We start from the raw sequence: 11,338 nt of genomic DNA, 5'->3' as shown, positions 1-11,338 counted from the left end.
TATATATATAGACTTGGGATCATGGGAGACCAAATGTTTTTTCGTGAGACCCGTAAGACCAATTCTCAACCCTTGGATTAGATCTAAAATATGAATATTCATAATCACAAAATTGCCACAAGACTTCTGAATAATCGCAAAATTGTCACCATGCAACTTTAGACCATTAGATCATTAGCTTATAAAATTGATCAATGAACATAAATTGAACTTACGGGTCTCACGAAAAATCATTGGTCTCATGTGAACCCAACCCTATATATATACATATATATTGACTTCCAAGAAAAAACAAGGTTTAACCTTACATTCTCAGTTTCTCACAAGATCTTTTTGTATTTTGTACATTATGTTATTTAAATTCCGATTTACATCACCAAGATTCTTGTAATCCGCCACTGATTGTTGTCATTATCATGACCACCACCGTTATGAATTGGTGTGCATGCACATCATCATGTTCTTTACCATTTAATAAATATTCGTTATGTACATGTTGGTTTTACTTACATGATACAACATGTCAATCAGGTAGCTAATAACGATTCGATGAATGTAGTCGCCTTACAATACATATGTGTGTATGTGTGAGAGAGAAACAACAAAGAAAGACGTAACCATTTTCAACCAATCTTATGCACGTGAATACAATACAACCGCTGTAATCAATATTCTATCAATCACCATATGACTAGATAGTTATAGCAAAAAATTCCTCAAACTCTATATCTTCATGGTAGGCATGGGAATTGGACTCGTCCCATCTGAGGAATCCAATCTCGTCCCATCTGAGGAATCCAATGTACCTGTCCCGATAGGAAATGAGGATTCCCCATAAAATCAGGGGTCGGGGATGGGGACAGGGATCCCAGAAAGTTAAAAACCGAGGATGAGGACGGGTAAAGTGGTACCTGAATATTAAAAATAATATTTATAAAAATTAGATTTAATATCTTTTAGATTTCGAAATAGTATTTTGACAATTAGCTCTACATTTTTTCCGAGTTGTCTTACTTTCGTTTATTAATTATATTTTTAAAATATTTAATTAAATATTATTTCTCACTCATAACATTTTATTTTAAGGTTGCTTACCAGTGAAATATACTAAAAAAAAGTTATTTCTCTTTCATGATAATTATTTTTGGAGAGATCTCCAAATTCAGAGAAATTTTCACACTCTCTCCTATTTTCTCTATTTTAAATAATTGTTTACAGTAAAAACTTGTCAAAATCTCATTTTACTTATTTAAGAGAATTTGTTGAGGATTTTGAGCCAATATTTTGTTCCAGCAGCTTCTTAAAAACTATCTTTATAAAATATTGAATCTGTTATGTATTTTTATGAAGATTTTGATTTTTGATCCTTCATTTTAGAGAAATTATAAAAAATCTGTTGAAAATGTTTTAATAAGAAGTTGAAGAACTAAACTTTGAATAGTATGAATACTTCAAGGACTTAATTTGTAACATTTGGTCAAAGTCTTGTTTCGTTGGCGCGTCATTTGGTTGAGTTGCTTATCATGTGCTGCCAAATCACCAACAGGTAGGCATTGGGAGTTGGGAAATCCGGATTAGAATTTGGACTATATTTTCATATATGTCCTTGTAGATTAAGAAATTGACAAAAACTCCCCAAATGTATTATGTTTTACTATTAAGTCCATTATTATACAAGTATAAAACCACGTTCAACACTTGGCACTCATGGTTAAAACGTGCAAAGAGATAGTCTCTGAATCGTTAAGAGATTAATCTTGTTTGGCAAATAAAAAAGTTTGCATCTTAATGGTTTTAAAACTCTTTGAATGATTTTGTATCTTGAGCCCCTCTTAACCATTCAACGCTCCAATTTTGTTGTAAATAATTATTAAATAATTATATTTCATTTTGCACTATATCATGAGAGGCTCTTAATCATTCTGACCACTTAATCATTTCGCACCAAACCATTCAGCAACTGTCAAATAACCCTAAAGACATAATGTATAAAAGATAATACGAACCAAAACTATGATAATAAATTATCTGTATTTAACTACCAGTAACTTATAAAAAGTCTTGTCTTTAAATTTCTCTATGGGGGACTGATCTTACGACTTATCCCTCTCTTAATCATGGGCAAGCCTAGTCAGGTGCATATAGTGACAAGTGTCGCCATTTTATTATCCCTGTATAGTGGAAACATTTACGATTTTTAAATGTGTCAGCATATTGATCATATATATTTTACTTTTTATTAAACATATCTAAGTAAAAGTGTAAAGTACTGGTAAGAATGCATTTTGAAGAAAGAGAGTCTCGGTGAATAAATTTTGAAATATTTTTTATAATTAAAATAACTGTTTTCCCAATCAGATTTCTAGCCTATCAGTGAGCCCACCCTGGTTTGATTGGTTTTTCTGATTTATTTCGTAGCTATATTAATTTTTATTCAACAATTAGTTTTTATTTAATTTCAAATTACAGTAATTATATTGTGTCACCATTACCAAAAAAATTGGGTCCACCTTTGCCCCGAATTCATATGTCCTTGTTGGGTATGAGAAAAACAATAAAATCATAGAAGGGTTGTCGGTCGTCTACCGCAGATGTATCGGTACAAGGAAAAGTAGTAGTTGGAAGTCGGTGAGCGGAACTTGATTGATAAGTCTTCATAATCGACTTCGACTTGAGAAGTACTTGTTAGTCTTCTCAGCTTGGTAGAGTTCACTTGCTGGCTGTAATCAACTAGGTTTCTCATTGAGCCGCTTCAATGTCTTTCTAGATTTTATGTGGCTTGTATTTGACTCACTTATGACGTTGTACTTGGACAAAACTAAATAGAAATGACAACGAGCTGGGTTCGAGCTGCGTTCGAGCCGGTTATTGGTATCCCCGTCCTCGAAACCAATAATTAAAATTGTTCCCGTAATTACCTCGATCTCCGTCGGGAATCTTATCGGGGATCCCCGTTGGGTCCCCACAGTTTCCCAGATCCCCGTTAAGGGTAAAAATCCCCCTTTCCCATTGGTTTCCCCATTCGTTGTTGGTTATGCCCGAAACCCGAACCAATCTGAAATTAAAAATACAATATGTTAATTTTCACAAATAAAAGTAAATTATAATTTTTTAAAGTTTTTTTTTTTAAATGCAAGTCTAAATATCTCAAATATAATCAAATCAATTACAAACAACATCTTAGATTACAATATAAAAGTAAAGAGAAATTCAAACATCATACAACTAATATCACGATTTCACAATAGACAAATAAACTAGATTTTTTCATGAGCTTTTCTTGGGTTTTTGAGGTAAAGTAGATAAAGTCTTTTAAATTTTAATATTAGTATTTTTTTAAATATATATATATATATATATATATATTAAAAAAAATACATACATATCGGGTCGAGGCCAGCAGGTGATCACCGCCCCCTCCCCCCTGGTCCCCATTAAAATCCCCGAATATGTCACCGATCTCCGCTCCGTCCCCGTTAAAATATCCTCGAACCTAACCTGAAAGTTTCGGTTTTCACCATCATTTTCGGGGTTTTTTTGCCATCTCTAAAACTAAATACTAAGGTGATGTTTGGTTCGCACAATATTTGTGGATGAAATGAAATTTGTCAAAGGAATTGGATTCTGAAGGAATTGAAATGAAATGTTGTCAGTTTGACCATCTGTTTGGTTGACAGAATTTGAATGGAATCTATTAAAGGAATTGGAGTCTGTCTATTTGGTTCACATAATGTAGCTTTGGAATTAAAATAAAATTATGGTAAATGACTAAAATATAATTGCAAAAAAAGATATAGCATCTGGAAATCAATATAGCAAACAGATACAACATCTGAAAATAAAAACCATAGATCGAGAGAGTAGGGTGAAGCATAAATCAAGCCATACAACATCAAACAAATAGAACCATAAGCAAATTGAAATGATAAATGAAAGAAAAGTCGAACCAACTAAAATCGAACTAAAATCGAAGTATAAACCGAAACAATAAATCCCGTAAATCACAGAGAAGGCTGATGGAGAATACGAGAGGGTATCTTCAAAATTAAGGTGAAGACGAAATCGAACCTGGATGAAAGACGAAATGAAGACGAGATGTTCTCGAGAGTTTTTTCCAGATCGATAAGAAAAGATGTCAGTTGTGAAATATTTTAGGGGGTTAAAGGGTATTTTCGGAATTATGAACATGTTAAATTTCATTCCATTAAAATACCATGTATATCATTCATGGAATTTGATGGAATTTAAATATTCCTTCTAGTAAAAAGAATGGACCAAACAAATGAATGAATGTGGTCAAATGAATTCAACATTCAAATTCCATGCAGGGTGTAAGTTTGATAGAAAGTGTATGTGAAAGGAATTCAACATTCAAATTCCATGCAGTCAAACGAATTCCTTTGACAAGGGAATGAAATGTGGTCAAAGGAATTCAACATTCAAATTCCATGCAGTCAAACGAACCAAACAAGGGAATGGAATGTGAACCAACGCCGCCTAAGGTCTGCTTAGTTCACGAAATTTGATGGAATTGGAATAACATATTTCTTTGACCAAATTTTTTGATGATGTTTGATTCACGGTTTGAATTGATTTTGAGGGTGGTTGATTATACGTTTCAAAGTGATTATTATGGCTTGAAAAATAAAGAATGAAATCATATTATCAAACAATTAATTGCTTAAAGCCAATAATAATTAATTAATTATACATTTAATAATGAGTTTTTTTGCAACAAATTCTTACTTAATTATCTAAACACTCAAAACTAAGGGGACGTTTGTTTCACGAAATGGAATTTGGGTGGAATTGGAATCCATTAAAGGGATTTGACTTTTAAGGAATTGAAATCGAATTTGCCCATGAGTTTGATTGGTAGGAATTGGGATGGAAATTCACAAAAGAATTGAAATCTTCGTGTGTTGGGGGTGGGGATGCGATGATGACGATAATGGCATGGTGGTGTAAGGGTTAGGTCGAGTGGTAGGGGTGGGCAGGGGAGGGTGGGGTGTGGGACGATGACATTAGTAGGGTGGTGATGGCGACATGATGACGATAGTAGTAGTAGTGGCGGTGACGACATTGGGGGTGGGTGATGGTTATGACAACAAACAACAGCGGCCAGGTGGTGACAATGGGGATCGATGCAGTTATGGCAACAACTTAACCGTGGTGGCAGTAATGAAGGTTGGTTGGGAGTGGGTAAGTGCAAACGGGCTGGGGGTGGTGGTGGGAGGATAGTAGAATAATACTTTTAATTGGAAATGGTGATGGTGGCGACGACAGTGGGGGCAAAGATGTTGGCGCACAGTGCGGGTGGTGAGATTGGGGGCAAGGCATGGTGAGGATGGTGGTGGTGTTGGTAAAAGTTATTTTTATCCTTTTAAATCAAATGATAGCATTTGCTGCATAATGCAATTCAAATCCTTCACATATGCCAAGAAATGATCATAGCCCTTAATCGTGGAATTTGATGGAATCCAGTACATTTAATCCGGAACCAAACATCAAGGAATCTGGTAAAAGAAATTTGTCATTCCAATTCCATCAAATTCTTCGAATTCCACGAACCAAACAATCCTAATACTATGACATAAAATTATACAGTAAACAGTCTGAACGCACATCCAAATCCCCTCAAACAAAGACGTTGGAAAGTAAGTATTTTAGAAAAAAAATCTGTTTATGATGGACTGAAAGTGTAATGTTTATTAGTTTTGGGGGGGTGTATATGAAAATATTCACTTCTGCAAAAAAGGAAAGACGGGGGCGCGCGTAGGTTTGCTTTAAACGGAGGCCATCTTCGATTCGCCATTGCCGAACCAGACCCACCTCTCCCTCGCTCTCTCTCTATATCTATCTGTATCTCCCCACCATCGACTTCCATGTTCTTCCTCTTGTATACTCGATCCTGTTAAATAAAATGATATTTTGAGATACTCATAGCTGTAATAAATTCTTGAAAGGGTTTAGGGTTAGTAAAAGGATCTTCATTCCGGAAGGACGATTCATCATCCAGTTTAAGCCAGATTTGGTAACCATATTTTCTTCTGTCGATTGATGTGTACTTATTTGCATATGTGTATTATATTGATTGAATCTTTATTTTTACCCTGGAAATTTCATTTCATCTCTCTTTAAATAGTTTCCGATTTGGGGTAATGCTTGGTGTTAGTGTATAAATTATGAGAGTAGCAGTTATGCTTAGTTAAACAGCTAAATTCAGCAATAACGGAGAGGTTTTGTTTTTGTTTTTGTTTTTTTTTAATAAATTTTCGCCAGCAATTAATAAACGGTTAGGCATTAGTTGATGAACTGTATGATGTTCAATTTTGCTTAGACTGTTTCTTTACATACGCATTAGCTGCAATGTGCAGCTGTGAATCTTGGGTTGTGGAACCAGGGACATGAGTTGTTAGTTTAGCGTCATACTTCATCAGTTCAGGGTCTTGGGGTTGTATATGATAGGACGTGATGTATCAAGTTCATGATTTGGTTGCGTGTCAGATGTCTCTCGTGGTGATCTCATTTTATGGAAAAAGGTGACGTGATGAGTACTTTTCCTCTGAATAAAGTCATGAAGGATACCATTTTTGGTGGAAAAAAGAAAAAGATTCAATCAGTTACATGAATTTTTATACATGTAACTGCTAATGTAAGATAAACCATAAGGGGATACCTTTGACCTGAGTTTATCATTTTCTCGAGTAAGTATATGAAGCTCACCAGATGGTTGACTAAATTTTCTATCATTCTTCCCCCACCTGATATGCAGTTTGTTATATACCATTGATAGGTTATTCATATTGGGGTTCGAGTTTGTTTTAGTTTACTCATCCATCTTGTGTCCTATGTGCTTTCAGTTTATATTACTGCTAGTTTTTTTTTGAAGAGAAGGCACTGCTCTAGAGCCGGCTGTTCTGATACTATGAAATTTGTAGTTTGAGAAGCTATAGTTGATTTAGTTATTGGTATTCAGGGTACTAAAGGTGGAATCAAAGAACACCAGAATTGGTACCTGGAATGCTGGGACGACAGTTTATAGTATTTTGGAACCATCTATAATTCTTCGATCAGCTAGGAGTAAGAGTGAACAATTTATTTTTAGTGTTCGTGTTTAGGTCCCCACTAGTAATCAGTACACTAGTTTGTTGCTATTTGATGTCAGTTAAGTAGAATATATTCAACATTATCTATGAAGAAACCTTCTTTAAAGAGATTTATGCAAACCACAAACTGAAGAATTAGATGATGAATTTATTGCTACCATAAGTTTCTTGAGGGGTTTTAAAACCATTAATAGTTTTCTGAAGAGCACTTCTTTGCAAAACCTTTAAGTAGAGAAACAGTTTTAATCAAGTTGATTATGAAATTGAACTCTTGGATGTTCTTTTATGCATTTGACATGCTCTATGTTTTTCATATTCAAAGAGTTCATGTGTTGAACATAAAAATATTCACTTCATAATGAAGTTCTGAGTTTTGAAAATAATATTATTTTAAGATCATAGTTGGTGTGCAGTAAGCAGATGATTTTTCTTACAATAATGTGCCTTGCAGGTCCAAACTCATTAAATTATGCCATTGTTACGTCTATGTGTATTTTTTTGCAATTTTGTTTCTTTCAGCATTGCGTAACTTGTCATGATTGACTGTGATGGTGAAATCCTCATTTAAAGGTTTTTTTTTTTTTTTTTTCCGATTATTGGATGGTAAAAATTGGTATAGGTAGTAAGAGTGGGTTGTTTGTGCAGGTTGAGATTGTTTATACTCCGAGGTTCAACGAATTTCAGCAACCTTGATTTGTGGCTGAAAAGTAGAGATGGCATCCAAATCAAGACCTAGAACAATAAGCGTGTATCTTTACATCCCCAACATCATTGGTGAGTTCTTATGCAACCAATGGATTCTATGGCATACATAAAACAAAGTATGCTTCAATAAATAAATTAAATAATTTATCAACTCGAAATAGCACGTGTCTTACGTCTCAAATATTTATCCTATTTCACAAGTCAAAATCCTTTTTAGCGGTAATGTAACATGAATATATTTGCTTTTGGAGTTTGTGACCTGAAGTGTAAACCTGTAAAGCGGCCTAGGTTGCATACATTGTAATGTATCCTTGTTCAGTTGGTTCTGTCAATGTGCTAGCCTAGTCAAGAAGATGATCTTTGGGGAAACAGGACATAGATTTTCTCAATATTTTTTTAGTTGCAACTGTTGATGGCTTGTTACCTTTAAGAGTGCGTCTGGTACCTAGACAGGATAACGTTTGGTGAGACAGGACTGGACAGTTGAGGACCGATGGAATGACCAATTTACCCCTAATGAGCTGTTTAGGGAAGTTGAAGAGGGAGGCGTATCTGATCTCGAAGCTGGTCGATCTTCCTGGGTTGGGAATCAGTTCGATGGTGAAGTGAAGAGGGAGGGGAGGTGTATCTGATGTTTTAGAAGTGTATTAGGTATTTTGAGGGTATATTGGTAAAATTTAGCATTGTTCCATCTTGTTCCATGGGCTAGGACTGGAACAAGCTTGTTATGTTCTGTCCTGTGTACCAAACACCCCCAAATGTGTCCTACGGCTAACAATATAGTAAATCTCTACGTAAGAACATGTAATTGTTTTCTTAATCAGGAAGCCCCTGAAGAACTTCTTATGCTCAATGTCTTCTTTATTATTCCTTTTGTTATTATAATCACTTGTTTGTCTTTTTACCCATCCAATAAATCACATATTTTGTTGAATTTTGAGTTTATTTATAATTGGTGTGTTCATGTAAGTTCTTTATCAAGTTATTAATTGATTGTTTTTGTTTCTTCTAACTTGTTTACTATTTCATTATAACGACCTTGTTTTGTTTTCTATTATCATTTTAGTCGATTCTATAATTAATATGCAAAATAAGCCAGATCTCTATGAATTATCCTTGATCATTAGTTGTCTCTTGATAGTCTTTTCTTTTGAAGTGGTCTCTTGCTAGGTTGTTTAGTCTTTGTATAGTCTCTTCATGCTGCTGTGCTCTATCTACACCATTCTGTCATGATTTGACTGATTATACATATGTACAGGATACATTAGAGTTCTGATGAATTGCTTTGCCTTTGGGATATGCTTTTCCAATAAAGAGCTTTTTTCAATTCTCTATTTCATCAGGTAAATAGTAAATATAAAGAAGTTGTTTAATAGACTGATTCTGGGTGTAATTAGGATATTAAATGTTTAATTTTGCTGTTTCAGCTTTGTTTGCGATGCCTTGGATGGTTGGTTTGCCCGCAAATTCAATCAAGGTAAGGAGTATTTCATTATTTGTTATCAACATGATACTCGGTCCATTGTTCCTCTATACTGTTTGCTAAATATCATTTTAATCCTTGGGTTGCTTCTCATGTATATGAGGTTTACCCCCCAAAACTTGGAAGGCATATTATATGAATAGGTCTAGGTCTACTTTCAGTATGTTGTCACATTAATGGTCTAGACCATTAATATAATCAACAAGTCAACACACCATATTATGCTAATGGTCTAGGTCTACTTTCAGTATGCTGCCATCTTATATGTCTCCATGCTGGCTATCTGGTTTCATGACATTCATCTTGCGTTCATGAGTTTAGCAGATCAATATCATAATTTTCTATTGTATTTGAGTTGCCCTCTTTGCATCTGGCTAACACCCTCTCTTCCCTTCTGACCCCACCTCACAGTCATAATTCATTCTTCTCCATAAATCAGCTTTATTCAATTAATGTACAGAGTCCTTGAGTTTGGACTATTCAAGTGTGTCCCTATCACTGGCTAGTGGCAAGAGCAAGTTCTGTTAGACATGATTAAAGAATTTCATCTGTTACTCCATTTGTTCTTTGTATCTGCCCTGTTTGTCATAATATCCAACTCTCATGAATCAGAAACCTTCAAATCATTCTCTTATCCTTTTGATTTCTAGCCATTATTAGTGCTTCTAGGATTTTCTTGTCTTTCTCAATCTAATTCATTCTTTTTATTTATTTTACCCTTGTAGTTTCAACCTTCGGAGCTGTTCTGGACATGGTTACAGATAGGTGATATAACAAGTTCTAGTCGACATCTTCAGATCTATTTTACATTTCTCATGTCTATCTGCCCAACTTATCTTTGGTGTTCATCACTTGTATTTTGTATTCATAATTGAAATTTGGTCTCTCAGGATAAGCACTGCATGTCTTCTGGTTATTCTCTCCCAAGTTTACAGGTCTTTTTAATCTTCTATTCTACTCTATTTGTGAGCTTATGCTTACGAGATTTGTCCAGGCATAAGTATGACATCCTGGCTTCTTAACTTTCCAGGCCTAGCTTTGTTTTTCTGTCATTGCTTGCACTGGATATTGCAAGCCATTGGTTGCAAATGTACAGGTATGTACACACCCTTTAATTGCTTTTATGTCATCTGATTGTGATCTGGAGCTCAAATCTTCGTCACTCGTATGGAACAAGATATCTCCAACTGTTTTGGCCACCCTTTTGAATGCAGTACTTTCTTGGTTGGCAAATCTAATCATAAAGATGTGAAAGACAGCACCAGTTGGTTATTTAAGTTATACTATGGAAACAGGATGTTTATGGGGTACTGCTGTATAGCTTGTGAGGTGAATATTAAGTTTTTACTCATTTTACCATTTAGAGATTTCTCAACACAAAGTCTACTCGTATGAACTGAATCTCCGATTCTGCAGGTTCTTTACATAACTTTGTTTCTTCTTGCAAAGGAAAATGAAAAGATGATCGATGTAAGCCTTGAAACTTTTTTTGGTTCTGTACTCTTCTTTAATATGTTGGAGTTAGAGATGACAGTTTTCTTTGTATGAAAATTTAGGTTTTGATGGGTGCTGCACAACAAAGTATAATATATTCTGCATTACTTGCTTTGCTTCTCTTTGGATGGGCAATCAAGCAATTAGTCAATATTATACAGGTATCATGATGATATAATTTACTCTTTCACAACTTAATTATCTTTATTTAATTATCAAAGTTTGTGCTATAATAGTTTGCTTGGTTTTCACTGTTTTGCTCACCGGCCTTGTGGTGGTAGCATTTTTAGATGCTGTAACCTTCTTAAGGGGTGATGACAAATAATGCACACACACACACACACACACACACATATATATATATATATACACATACATAGGGGAGCGTTCAAATAAAAACCACCCAATTTGTCGAAACCGTGCAAACCTCATTCAACCAATCATAATTTTTCATTTTGTTCATTTTTTTGTAATTATGAGAAGTTGATTAACCATTTTTATTGTGGAGGGTGTTAATCATGGATATTATCATCTTCATTATTTTAAT

At 34.6% G+C, this 11,338-nt stretch overlaps 1 protein-coding gene across 1 annotated transcript in view; it reads left to right on the top strand.

Moving 5' to 3' along the window:
- The first annotated feature begins 5,783 nt into the window (after positions 1–5,783).
- Positions 5,784–11,338, top strand: part of LOC112516533 (probable CDP-diacylglycerol--inositol 3-phosphatidyltransferase 2) — a 14,828-nt gene continuing 9,273 nt past the window's right edge. The window contains exons 1-10 of the mRNA XM_025123618.1: positions 5,784–6,034; positions 7,755–7,883; positions 9,073–9,157; positions 9,242–9,291; positions 10,023–10,062; positions 10,188–10,232; positions 10,328–10,393; positions 10,512–10,626; positions 10,714–10,767; positions 10,854–10,952. Of these exons, the coding sequence (XP_024979386.1) occupies positions 7,823–7,883; positions 9,073–9,157; positions 9,242–9,291; positions 10,023–10,062; positions 10,188–10,232; positions 10,328–10,393; positions 10,512–10,626; positions 10,714–10,767; positions 10,854–10,952 (615 nt within the window). The 5' untranslated portion in view covers positions 5,784–6,034; positions 7,755–7,822. The remainder of the gene's footprint in view (positions 6,035–7,754; positions 7,884–9,072; positions 9,158–9,241; positions 9,292–10,022; positions 10,063–10,187; positions 10,233–10,327; positions 10,394–10,511; positions 10,627–10,713; positions 10,768–10,853; positions 10,953–11,338) is intronic.

The sequence above is a fragment of the Cynara cardunculus genome (assembly GCF_001531365.2).
Source record: "Cynara cardunculus var. scolymus isolate 2C chromosome LG 8, CcrdV1, whole genome shotgun sequence".
Lineage (NCBI taxonomy): Eukaryota > Viridiplantae > Streptophyta > Magnoliopsida > Asterales > Asteraceae > Cynara > Cynara cardunculus.
Note: the sequence above shows the minus strand (reverse complement) of the source record. Positions and strands in the feature narration are given on the sequence as shown.